Raw genomic sequence first — 13,760 nt, 5'->3', positions numbered from 1 at the left:
TCTGCCTTGCCTCAGCTTCCCTCAAAGCAAAAGATGATGGAACAGGGATTCCCAGGAACCAGCCCAGGGCAGCAGTGCCAGAGAAGGCATGTGACACAGCCTGACTGGTGACAGCAGATGTTATCACCTCACATCCTTCCCTTGGCTCAAAGCCAAAGTCTTGCGGTACTGCTGGTAGCTTATGATACCAGCCAACCTCCCCTCCCAGGTCTGCCCCTGTGGCAAAGCTTAACCCATAATGACTACTCTGGGTGTCTGTTTGATGGTGTCACTGCTGGGTACCAGGGCAGGGCACCTGGGCACCAGTGGTCCTCTTACCAGCAAACCTCAGCCCTTGAAAAGGGCTCTGCCCAGTGAATAAGAGAGATCTGGCAGCACTCAGCTGCCTGCAAGGCCCTCTGAATGTCCCTGCGAAAGGAAACCAAAACACATTAAAAAAACTGAACGTGTGGTTTATTATATTTAAGATGCTATTTGTCTATAGAGTTTAAATATGTCTGTCACATAGTTAACAGTAAATGAATGTAATTTTACATGTTCAGTATTTTGATACACAGTACAGGACTACAAGTGTGGTAAAGGAGCATGGGAAATTAATATTTCCTTGATGCATGTACCAAATCCTGCAGCACCACTTAAAAGCTTGGAGTAAGGACTCAAGCTGCAGTATTACAAGCGCTACTAAATAAACCAAGCAACATACCTATATTAAACATTAGAGAAACAAAACAAATGACACAAGGGTTTAATATTTAAGATTTGATACAGGATTAAAATACTAATATTTTTAATGTCCTGGTTTCAAATTAATAAATATAAAAACAATATAAAAATATACACCGGTTGAATAAAAGGATGCACTGAGTAAAGTTAGAAAGCTAAATTTCACTTTCGAATGTATGAAGGTATGTCTTTAGGGAGAGGATTTCTGTGTAGCTGCGACTGGTCTTTCGGAAGAAGTCCAAGCTTGTGAGCTGTTCGATGTCGCGCACACGCGCAGTGTGCATCTTAAGAAGATCTTCAACCCACTTTGATTCATCCTCCAAGCTCTGAAATGTGAAAAAAAAAACCAACCAAGTTTCATAACATGTCACGTCAAAAGTCAGCTCTGAAAGCAAATGCAACTTTTCTAAAGATTGGGTCCATTTGGACAATCTCTGTGCCCTATTCAAGAACGACTAAGGTAAACAAGTTCCACAAAAATGGATTTTAAACTTAACATGCAAGATGATTCCCACAGTTTTATTTTGTGACCCACTTTAGGATGGGGTTGAGAAGATGACCATAGTTGTCTGGGAAAAGATGGCCCTACGTTGCAGGTGTTTCAAAGAACAGCCATATGCTTTTAGAAGATACATTGGTCGCTACATACTTTTTTATCTCACAGAAAGAGCTCCATATTAATCAGCTGTGTATTATGAAAGCCAAAACTCTAGCCTGTGTAGCTTTGAACCTGCATGTTTTTCTCATCTGACGAGCACCTTATTTAACACAACTTTATTTTAATCTTTCCACTTTACTGTCAGGAGACCATTATGGTTCATTACACAGTTGGAACTATGATTTATGTTGGTACCTGTAAAATCCTATTATCAGAATATACATGCTCTTCACTGACAGAAAAAAGACTTTCACTAAGCACTTCCCAATTAGGGAAAAAAAGAAAGTGATGCTGCCAGAGTGGTTGCTGCTGTGTGCCTTGTAACTCACTGACACATCAGAAAATCAGCCCTGCAAAACGCTGCCGTTCCTGGCTGTTTGAGTGCATTAACCAGCCCAGTGACACGTCCCATGAGCACTGCGGCCAACCCTGGGTCGGCACGGCAGGGAGCGGATGTGGGAAAAGGACAGAGTAAACAGGACTTTTGGCCTCTCAGGCTGGTACATCTACGCCACTGTCAGGAAAGCAAGTTAGGAAAGCAAGGTTGTGCCTACAGACATTTGGATCCCATGTATCTTGGAAATCTGACTGATAAAACTCTATTTCTGATCTTGCTCCTGAAAATGAGCCCCTTTCTGACTGTCTCGGCCAGGTCCTTCTGCAAAGAGATCCCTCACCCTTCAAGACTAAGCTTCAGCAATGCCAGAGCCTACCCAGCGCAGTAGATATGCCATAGACCAGGCTCTGGGTCACCCCACAAGGGCCAGGTGGGTGAGCGTGATCTTTTGCACAGAGAGGACATCAAGTACCAGCTAGGTCACAGCTGGCTGCTCTACAGCAAAGGTCCATGACCCAGTCAGCGATTGTCTGTTTTGAAGCTTTTCAGCTCCAAACCATGTTTCCTCTCCAGGTCACTAGCAACCTGAGGTCCAAAACTAGGTCTGGAACACAAAAAGAAAGATGCCAATTAAGAGGGAAGAGAAGGGATCGTGGAACACAAAAAGAAAGATGCCAATTAAGAGGGAAGAGAAGGGATCGTGGAACACAAAAAGAAAGATGCCAATTAAGAGGGAAGAGAAGGGATCGTGGAACACAAAAAGAAAGATACCAATTAAGAGGGAAGAGAAGGGATCATGCCATGCTCCAGGAAAGCTGCAGCTGTTGGAAGCCTCCAGCTCAGACTTAAGCCTGGTGATCAGGCTGCTACTCTGCAAATAGGCCTCAGCAGGGTTGTTACTGCACATGCAACCACTGTGACATTTGTTTTGTCTTCAAGTCTTCATTCCGAGCAGGAAATCTGTATTTTATAGACGTCAGAGGGAAGTCTTGTTGCTGCAAAGCTCAGTTTTTTGTTATAAGGAGGACTCCTAAGAGCGTGCGAAAGGTCTGCAATATGAATATATCACAGGACTGTGAGGTTGTTTTTAAACCAAGTCCAGCAAGACAGCATTTGCATGACCCCAGAAAATCAATCAACTGATCTAGGTTTTAGTTTTTCCATTCCATAACTGGTCCTTGAAATCTCAGGTCCAGCAGCAAGGATTTTAAACACAGTGATCAGCTACCACGTTATTATATTACTGCAGCATGACAAATGAAGTGTATACATTTAAAATGATCTTTTATCTATCTGTGATGGTTAGTCTCACCTCAATAGTACAGTGAGTAGTAGAAGGAAAAAACAACAGAAAACATGCAGATAAATAGAAACAGACAATCAGTTAGAAGGCTAACCTAAAAACCACTGGAAAAGATACCACATATTATAGAATGTCCTCAGTCCTTAGTCGGAAGGGACCCACAAGGATCATCAAGTCCAGCTGCTGTCCCTGCATATGACAACCCCACAGTTCACACCATGTGTCTGAGGGTGTTGTCCAGTCTCTTCTTGAACACTGTCAGGCTTGGGGCCGTGACACTTCCCTGGGGAGCCTGTTCCAGTGCTCCAGCACCCTCTGGGTGAAGAACTTTTTCCTAATGTCCAGTCTAAACCTCCGCTGGCACATCTTCCTGACATTCCCTCGGGTTCTGTCGTTTGTCACTAGAGAGAAGAGTTTGGTGCCTGCCCCTCCTCCTCCTCTTGTGAGGAAGCTTTAACCACAATGAGGTCTCCCCTCAGTCTCCTCTTCTCCAGGTTGAACAAATCAAGTGACCTTAGCTGCTCCTTCCTCTCCAAACCCTTCACTAACTTCATACCCCTCTTCTGGACACTCTCGATGTATTATGTACAAGAATCTCTCTGGATATCAAATTACTAGCTGGAAAGCTGAACATGATCAGAGTATAAACAAGTGGGTGAGGAACTCACTTAATAAGAGAGAAATTTAAAGGTTTTGCTGAAAGGGAAAATAATGATCTGGAGGAAGTTTCTAACAGGGTTCCCGCAGCTTTGGTCTTGGAAAGGATTTTGTGTAATGTCTTTATACATGCTTGGGAGCTCCTGTGAACATAGAGGAAGACCGGAATAGCGTATTAGAGGATGCAGATGGGGGAGTCCCTGATATAGTATGAAACTGGGTTATTCACATTGATGGCAAAAATGTCTGCTAAGCTGGGAGCTCCTCTAGGTGAAACAGCAGATAGATGATAAGGACCTGGGTGTACTGGTTATGCATGATTGTGAACCACCATTATAACCCAGCTGTGGAAAAAGCAAATCCTACATAGTATCAGTGGAGTTGTGTTCAGTGGAAAGAAAACCATTTTTATTTTGAGATCTCAGCTGAAGTACTTTGTCTCACTCATGTTCCAGACCAGAACAGATGCATACAAAGGCCACTAAAATGCTCACCCTCTTTTACAAGAAATGCAAAAAATCCTGGGTCTCCCATGAATAGAGAGAAGTATATGCCTTGAGAATCATCATAAATCATCACTAGGGTAAATCCCAAAGAAGCCCAGTGAAGGACTATTTAAGCCGTAGAAAAATGTTGACACAAGAATAAATGGATATAACCTCACCATGAATAAACAGAGTTTGGAAATGGAACATATTCAAATGAGAAGAGCAGTGGTGTTCTCCAACAGCCATGTGAAGAGAGAGGAAGAGTGTGCAACAAGAGCAGAGTGAGGGGAAAAGTTTATGTTTCTACAGATCTTAAAAGAAAACTGTGGAGAGGTTAAGGAAAAATTCTTATATTATCCCATGCATTTTATCCATGAAGTACGTGAGGTTTTACACAACCAGTTCTTTGAATCGATATGACGGAACACCATGTGCAAAAGTAAGACCGACGATGCATTTGAATGGCAAAATTTTACCTAACTGTATTTTCATTCAAGAGGTACATTTAAATATTTTTGGAGAGGTTCTCTGCTATGTAAAAACCACAGACCAGTATCTGCTGATGACCTTGTCGTAGCACTGAAGTTCATCCCAGAACTGTAAATAAACACAGCATAACTAGCATGACCTACAGAGGAAAGAAGCCTATGTTGGAATATAAGAAATCAAAGAGTAAAAGAGGCCGTTATTCTAAGTAGCTTGTAAGAAAGATTTCAGCTGTTCAAGAGGACCGTGATACACAATATAGGGAGGAATAAAATTGACTTTGTTATAAAATTACATATGGGCAGCGATACAAGGACAGAGGCACTAATAACTGCCAGATTAGTAACTTCCAGATCACCAGCTGGACCTTGATTCAGAGGAACGCAGTCCAGAGGAAAACCACGATGAAATATAGATAGGACTTTCCAAGACCTCTGGTGGAAGACATCTGTGCCTAAACAGGGTGAAGCCAGACCTGCTTAAGAGAGACAGATACTGCTCCAAAACATGGTTTTAAAAAGTGGGACCTAAAAGCAGGCGACGTTTGATGAATGAGAAAGAGACGGTGTTCCAGGTGAATTGTGTGCAGAGCTGGAATGACTATTTCTGCCTGTAGCTGGAACAGGAGTCTTAACTTTTTGTGCCAATACAAAATTCATAATATTAATGCGTTCATTCAGGAAACAGTCTCCTGGCAGCCTATAGTGAAGCGTCTGTGTGCAGGAATCTGCACAGCTGTGTAATGGGAGAACAAGTTCAGGCGGAAGGACAAGTCTCAGCAGAGCTGCCTGGGGACTGCTGTCCCTGCAGAGCGCCGGGGGGACCCAACTGCTCTCCTGCCGCACCATCAGCTGACGAGTGTGCCTGTTACTTTCTGCAGTGCTGACCAGACCAAAGCTTTTGTACTTCACCAAGATTCTTATGCTATAGGATCTTGCATCCTGAAAGAAGATAGGAAAGGAACCAGGAGGACGTCTGGTCATCTCTGTTAGTAAGAATCCAAACTTTTCCCTTGGATCAAGACATGCTGGAAACAGCAAGAGCTGGCACTCTACCCTCAGCAGGTTTTAGCATATAGTTTTAATACTGTGTGGGTTGGATGTGCTGTCTGATGCACTAAGATTGCCATAACAGACAGATGATATTGTACCTGCATATGGAAACAGTCCTCAATAAAAACATCAGGCTGGCTGCCAGCACAATGCATCTACACAGACAACCTCCCCCCAATCTGCTCTGAGGTTACACTGACAGGGTCTGCCAAAACACAGAAGCCTACAGGTTGTTTACTGCCAGCCTACTGTATGTCAGTTCTCCCGGACAATTTTAAGTGCAGGAATACTTCCATTACTTCCATATTTTCTCTGATATCATGGAGGAGTGCTTTTGTCAAATGAGTTGAACACGGTACTTTCTAGAGTCAATACTCTGTGCTTTCATTGAAGACATCAGAGAGCACTAGCATCTAATAGCAATGGGGTTTCACATGCCTCAAGGATATATTTACCACAGGGCCAGAGTAGTGCAGCAGAACTTACATTGCAGCTCTCGTCATTGTCAGGCCGGTGGGGAAGGATGTATGAGAGAACAGAGAGTGGTCCATCACACTTGTCGGCTGGCTGAGTGAAATCTAAGCAGCTGGTTATGATGGCATAGTAATGAGTAGGAACGGGGATGGCACTGCCTTCCACAAACCTGGGGGAATAAAGCAAGCGTTTATCCACAAAGAATAAGCCTGTCCAGAAGAAGGTTTCACAAACAGCATGGTGTTTCCTCCCCTACGTGTGAGGACACACGTATGTTGTTGAGATGTGTTTGATTGCTAAACACACTCTGCAAATGAGCATTCAATTAGCTCATGTTTTGATATTGTGCTATAGCAATACCACACACCAGTGCTGAAAGGCTTCTTCAGTTCAGAGACACAGAGAGAATGCATTACTGAATTAATGAAAGACTTGAGTACCTAACTCAATAGCACTGCTGTGGTTTGCTCTGATATTCAGTTGTCAGCTTCTAAGTTCCAGAGAATTTTAGAGAAAATAATTTATTTGGAACATGATTCAGCTTGATCTCAAGGATGAATGAATATTTACTTCCAAAGTCAAGGTGAACAGTAACCTGCTGAATTGCTCTTTTCTTATTTTTTTACCACTGTCCTACCTACAGGGGCGTTCAGTCTTGATGAACAACAATTTTAGAAAGAGAAAATTGTATCTCCTCCCAGAAACTGAATATTATGCAGGCAATTAATTAAGATAAAGCCGCCATCAAGAGGAGCAACAGCAAACCAATTTAAAGACAAACACTTACTGTTTTATTTTGTCGGGTGTGTCATGTAAACCATCATAGTCATAGTCAAAGATTGGCCCGCTTATAACATTGACTCCATTTCGTTCGGTGGCATATCTCTTCACCAAAACCCTCTGGAAATAGTTCCATACCTCTGTAGGGAAGAAAAAAAAAATAGGCTAAGTCAAAACATGTCAAGATTATACATTTTTTTTCCCATTAAAATAAAAATCCAGTGGACATCATTCACACGACGGCAGGGGAAACTGAAGACTAAGCATTACAGATTTACTGCAGCTTCATTCAGTTTAGTCAATAAAGCCTATTCAGACAGTTGATTTTTTCCCCCCAAGCAGTGATAAAGGAAATGCATGGTACCACTCCCAGGCTGGCATTGCCATAGACATTGCACAGAGAGCCTGCTGTTCCCTCACCAAGCAGTAGAAACAGCTATTCACATGCTTTTGATGTCCCTGTAAACACTTCCTTTGTCTTTCTTATCTAGTTACAGGGAATGCTGCTGTGGTGGTGCTGGGGGTTTGGTTTTGTTTTTTTAATTCTATAAAGGAAACACCACCATGATTAAAAGCAAAACCCAAACATTTTAAAAGAAAGGGAAATACAAAGGTCATATTCTTCCAGTTAAATTCTCATTAAATGTCTGAGTTTTAAATTAGGTGCTGTCAAGGATAACCAGATTATGGAATGGCATCTCATCACAGCAGCTTTTGGGAAGAGCATGACACACACACTTTCTTCCACATGCCCTATTCAGCCTTAACAAGATGCTTGCAGAGATGGGGAATACACTGCTACCTCCAGCTACAGTGTTCTCTATCTGGTTTTAGGGGGTGGGGTGTGGTTGGTGGGGTTTGTTTGTTTGTTTTGGGTTTTTTTATGCTGTGGGTTTTTTTTGGTTTTTTGGTTTGTTTTTTTTTTTCTTTTTTCTGGGGGGGGGAGTGGTTGTTTGGGTTTATGTTTTTGTTTTGTTTTTATTTTAACACTAACAGAAGTGTGTGTAATCAAAACATCTCAGCCTTGTAAAAGGTTAACTTTTGTCTGCCTAGCTCAGGCAGTCAAGTCCGTGGTTTTCTGACACTGAGGGCAACACACCAGCCTCAGCTAGTTCCTCAGAACTCCTTGTCCTAAGGCTGCTCAGTGCCACATGAACTCCCTGCCCCACAAGTAATGGTCAAACAAGAACCTCAGCTGCGGTAACCACTTGGCCATAAGTATCACTCTTCCAGCTGCTTGCTCCTCCAGTGCATCAGCCTTAACAATAAAAACTGCCCAACAAGGAAAGTGGGTTTGGATTTTTTTGTTTGTTTGTGTTTTTCTTGTTTCCCCCCCCCGAGTTTTCCAGATGAATGAGTTCCCCACTCCAGTTCTCACTGCCAGTGCAAGGTGGGGCAGCCCAGGGGCATCATCCTGCAGCTCCAGCAAAGCAGGAGCTGCATAAGCCAGACCCACTGTAGGAAAGATGGATGCCGAATGATTGCCTGGGGGATGGGATAGTGAATTAGTTAAACAAAGCAGAGGAGGGGACCTGTGCAGCCAGCACTGTCACCAAAGCCAGCATAGCATAAAACTGCCACCTCAGATTTTCCCTGTTGTGGCAAAAACTTTGTATAATGAGCTTATAATCAGCTCTCAGCATTGCAGCCTGCACACAAACAGTGGTTCATAATTCCCTAGGAATGATATTAGTTCCAACATTTGTTCTCAGGGAATCCTTCATCTGCTTGTGAAGAAGAGGAAGGCCACCAGGCAAAATGAGTTGCTGCTGCTGGGTTGTTCTTCTATGATTAGCATCTCAGCTAATTTGCTTAGACTAACATTAGCATGAAGAGCATTTTTATGAAGTGATTTGAGAGTGGGAAATCCCCAATAATTTTGCAGTCTGTAATCAGTTAAGTGTCTTTGCTCAAATTTCCAGCAAACATCACCACTTGTTCCTACTCAAGAGGTTTTTCAGTTAAAAACACTCTTTTCTGGTTAAAAAGAAAAAGCCTCCCATAGGCTTTGATGTTTATCCAAACCTCTCTGGCCTAAAATCTGAATTGGAAATCTCACAAGAACAGGCTCTTGAGATTCTTCCAAGTCTTCTCGATCCTTGCCAAGGCAAAATTGCCACCAGAATAGTCTGATGGTTTTCCTACCTCTTGGCAAAACTAGAGAGAAAAAGAGATGTGCAGACAAAAGAAATGTTAATGCTATATCCCTGCAGCATTGAAATCTTCAGCTAGGTTTAAGTCATTCCTCATTTTCTATAAATTGGTTTCCTCTTCCTTTTTCTTTATAGCTAATAAATACGTTTGGTCTCTCTCTAAGGGCATGGATAGAAAAATAAAAAATAATCACTCATTCCTGAGCTGCAACAACATGCTAAGTGCACACTCCCAGGCTTGTACACGCTCCCAGGTGGTTTATTGAGAAGTAAAACCATGTTGCCCAAGTATATTTTGCACCAGCTTGGGCTACAGACAAGAAAACCTGAATGGTCTTGTACAAACTGCATTACTGTGGCATGAAGCAAAACTTCTGAACTACAGCATGTCTGTGCTCTTACCTTAGCCAGGCACCAAGGAACATAAACCTTTCTAAAAACTTGAGCCTTTCTTGTGGTATTTTGCTTGCCCGTACCTAGAACTGGTGTCCACATGTATTATCTGCTGGCTACAGGTAACTGAACTTTACATTGCAAACTTCTCCCATTAATTCATTCCATAGTCCAACGTACATATTAAAAACAAACAAACAAACAAACAAAACCAACACCAAACCACAACACACATATGTTGGGAAAGACAAGTAAAGCCATTGAAAGGGCACTTACTTTTGAAAGCAGGATACATTGGAATGATATTTGTTATTAGAAAAGCATCGTATTTTGCTTCTGCAGAGGAACTTAATTCTGAAAGCAATAAAAAAGAAAAGTGTTAATAAGGTGAAATATCAGAAATTCAAATACTATAAAAATGTTTTGAAAAATGGCTTCAGAGAGAATGCTGTCCGAAGGGAATACTGTAATCTAAACAGCAATCTGAATGCTATATTGAGAAGTGCACATTATATGCATAAAATTAGTCTTTAATGTGACGGCTGAGCATGGAAAGTGAGGAATTTATCTTTGCTTCAACTATCAACCAGTTCAAAATATTTTTATAGCTCATCAATTTTTGCAGTCTCAAAAGTCAGAGAGCTGCCCTGCAAGCTTTTACAAAAGAGCCAAACAATTTGCAGGGAGAGGAGTGCGGGATTATCTTCTAGCAAGCCTCTGCACCAGAAATTCCATATCACAAGTCGCCTATAAAATATTTCAGTCACTGAGTGAGGAAGGCAGAGCAATGAAGTTCACAACTGTGAGACAGTTGTGTCCCTTAAACATTTACTAATCCCAGAAGATCATTGCTCCAAGACTGAACCAGTGTAACTGCACCAAGACAATGCAGGACGCTCATTCACACGGATTTTCTGTTAATACTAACACTATTTCTGTAGGATGGCAGGAATTTTTACAGTATGCAAGAGTCTCATTTTGATTTTTAAATTAAATATATGTTGATCCTACTGCTGGTTGAATTCAAAATGTAAAACTCTGACTAGATTCCCAGTTCACATAAGCCGGTATCTATACACTGACTTGAAAGGGCCAGTTTCGGAAGATTGTCTTCTAGCTTGGACTTCGGCTCTCTGCAATTCATTTTTCACCTTTACTCTTATTAACTGAACTGGGACACTTCATTGTTTCGATGCATGAAGCAAGGCACTGGTTTGGAGCATCTCTTGTGGAGCAGAGGGACCAAAGATGTGATGGGAACTTGTGGCATTGGGCCCTTGGTCCTCAGCAAGAATAGTGTATCCACCCCCTTGAGCCCCACATGTGACACTGGTGCAGGAGCAGCCCCTCTGAGGAGAAGACATCATGGAGGAAGAAATCACTCCACAGTGGGGGGAAATTAAATCGTTCCTACCTATATTCTTTCCCAACTATTGCAAAAAAAGCCTTAGTCTGTTTATATCTGGTGAGGGGAGGGTTTCGTACCTAGCATTTTCCCTAACAACAACAAAAAAACCCCTACAAAACCTCTAGGTATTAAAAAGCTATCTGAACTTACGAGGAGGGAAAAGGAAGCCGTAGGAGAGCTGTTTGTCGCCTCTGTAGGCTGCGCAGCTCTGACTGTTCCCTGGAGAGATGCGGAGGTCGGGCCTCACACAGCTGGCCAGATGCTCTGGGACACCTGAGACTTCTGCCTGCATTAACATGGACAGAAATGAGAAGTAATTTCAGCATTTATGGCTAAAAGAAAATTATTTCATACAGTCAATGGATTACATGGAAGGCCTTGTATGGAGTAAAATAAACCACCTAGCTGTACAATCAAATTCTGTTCCTGTATCTGCTGCAGATCCCCTCCTTCAGGTAGCTGACGTCATCAAGCAAAACAATTAAAATGAAGTAACTGACTACTCCATCATAATAAAATAAACTCCCATCATGCAAAAACTAAAAAGCAAATGAAAACAGGAAAAGAAATATACAATCCTTCTTCCTTAAAATTCTTCCCTCCTGAAGGAAAAAGAAGGATTTTGGCATTTTTTACAATGGCACTTGACATGATTTCTGGTTGGAAAAATCTGCTTGAGGAAGGGGAACTTTAGGGCTTTAAGAAAAGAGGTAATGAACAGATTTGCCCAGGATTTCTTAAGCATTTTTTCAAGAGCAAAGACTGCACTGACCTGTTTGGAAACAGTGTAGGACGTCCAGAGAGGCATCAGGAATGTTTCGCTGTAGCCACTTTCAAAGTCATGGTGATGCAAGATGTTGTATTTCGTGCGGTACAGTACTGCGGGGCGCCCATATAGAAGATGTTTCTCTACAGATCAGAAGAAATTACATTTACATTGACTACTGAAAACTTTAAAGATGATAAAGTAATACATGCTGATACTACAGTGATCCTTAATGAGATACTGACCCTGAGTAACTGCTAAGGGAATCTCGTAACAGAGAGAGCAGCAATAGTTTCAGTAATTTTCAGTAGTTTTGCTTGGGATCCACCTTCCAAGCTCACAACCCACTTGGAGGCTAAAAGTCCCTTCTGCACTTGAAAGCTCATTGGGTTTATAGCATGGAGACAGGATGTTTCTCCAGCCAAAGGGGACTCCACTCCATCTCTGTGTGCACATTTCAGTCATACATGTGGTAATAAGCACTTTTATTGTTGCTTTAAATCAGCACCTATCCCATCACTCCTGCCACTCTTCTCCAGCCTTTCTCTCCTCCCTATGCTTTTTTGTAAAGTCCCTCTCAAAAGGGAGGCAAAAGTGCTCACTCACTAAAAGAGTATGTTTTTTCCGCTTTTCCGATACAGACGATGTTCTGAAGACTGATGTGCTATTTTCTGTCAGTAATATCAAAGAAAACAAACATACAAACAAACCCTTTTCCTAAATTTGGCTACAAAAAGACACCCCCAACTCTGCAATACTTGCTTTTCTTCTGTCTTGGTGATATGTTATGGTTAAATGTCCTTAGATACCTCTAACAGGCTTGTTTATAAAAAAGGCAAAAACATCATTGAAAGAATAGAGGAAAAATATATTTCCTGTCTAATCTTGCATTGTGCTGCCCGGTTCATTGATTTTGATAACCATTTGGCAGACAGGTTTGGCTCGCTTTTGGAAATCAAAACATAGAAATACGGAAAGTGGCCTAACACTGCTCACAGATAGGCATGTAACCTGAAAGAAAAGGGCATGTTTTACTGGTGTTTGAGTCCAAATAGAGGATATTTTTGTAGGACACAATAAAGAAAAGTCGGAAAAGCCTTGTTTAAGCACAAAGATGATAAACTTGCTTTATTCAAGTGAAGCTTAAGTCATCTTTTTCTCCTGCACATGAATAACTTCAACTAAATATGTATGATGTAGCATGAGGGAGAAGAGAATTACCAACTAAAGGCAGGAAGATCCAAGAATGGGTGCTAGAGCCTGTCATAAAATACAGCAGCAGTAACTTGCAAAACAAAACAAAAATAGCTTTTATTAACTGAGGCACCAGACTCTTACCTTCTGTTCCTTTGACATGAAAGCGCTTGTTAAGTTCATCCAACTTGTTCTTCTCAAGAACAGAAAAAAGGAACAAGATTAGAATCACTGGAACATTCTGACATCTTGTTTTACTAGGCATGTAGCAAAGCAAAACTAGCACTATAAAACAACCACAATTTTTTTTGTTTCCTGTTTTACAAGAAAACATAATTGTTCCAAAAGGGCACAAACACTTCACAGGAAGGATCTGGGGAATTCTAAGAGATCAAGTCCTCTCAAAATAGGCAAAAATCCTACAACTTTACTAGGCAACTATTGCTAATCGTGGAAGCATCAGCAGACCCTAAACACCTACCTTATCATCACATGTACATCCTATATCAAAATCAGATGCAGAAGGTAGAGCAACAGGATAGAGTGGTTTAGCAACTTCATCTGGCACAGTTGGTTTATAAATATTGGCTCTCAGCAGGTGATTTAAACTTCCATGGGTGCCATTATTAGGAGCAGGCTTCAATCCAAGCAGATCTATGGAACCACCAAAGACAAACGATGATTAGATGGTAAACATATATTCAGTAGCATCTCCAATCACCTAAGACATTCACTTGCAATACTGTTTACATTGACAATATGTTAATGAACACTTTCAATGTCATAAAAATACTAATGTTTTGTCCAAATCATAAAATTGCACATGCTGCCGGAATAGTATGGTGGTCTTTATGACAAAAAGGTTAATTTGCATCAAGGCACAAGAAA

The 13,760-nt window shown here is 41.5% G+C and overlaps 1 protein-coding gene across 1 annotated transcript in view; it reads right to left on the bottom strand.

Annotated features, from left to right (window-relative positions):
• Positions 1 to 436: 436 nt before the first annotated feature.
• The window catches only part of ENPP2 (ectonucleotide pyrophosphatase/phosphodiesterase 2), a gene marked incomplete at its 5' end in the record, with an annotated part of 55,187 nt that continues 41,863 nt past the window's right edge, over positions 437 to 13,760 (bottom strand). Inside the window, 8 exon segments of the mRNA XM_082046026.1 lie at positions 437 to 1,049; positions 6,191 to 6,347; positions 6,966 to 7,098; positions 9,781 to 9,858; positions 11,063 to 11,198; positions 11,685 to 11,821; positions 13,017 to 13,068; positions 13,354 to 13,526. Of these exon segments, the coding sequence (XP_081902152.1) occupies positions 879 to 1,049; positions 6,191 to 6,347; positions 6,966 to 7,098; positions 9,781 to 9,858; positions 11,063 to 11,198; positions 11,685 to 11,821; positions 13,017 to 13,068; positions 13,354 to 13,526 (1,037 nt within the window). The 3' untranslated portion in view covers positions 437 to 878.

This window comes from Streptopelia decaocto (assembly GCF_964273445.1).
Source record: "Streptopelia decaocto genome assembly, chromosome: 2".
Classification (NCBI taxonomy): domain Eukaryota; kingdom Metazoa; phylum Chordata; class Aves; order Columbiformes; family Columbidae; genus Streptopelia; species Streptopelia decaocto.
Note: the sequence above shows the minus strand (reverse complement) of the source record. Positions and strands in the feature narration are given on the sequence as shown.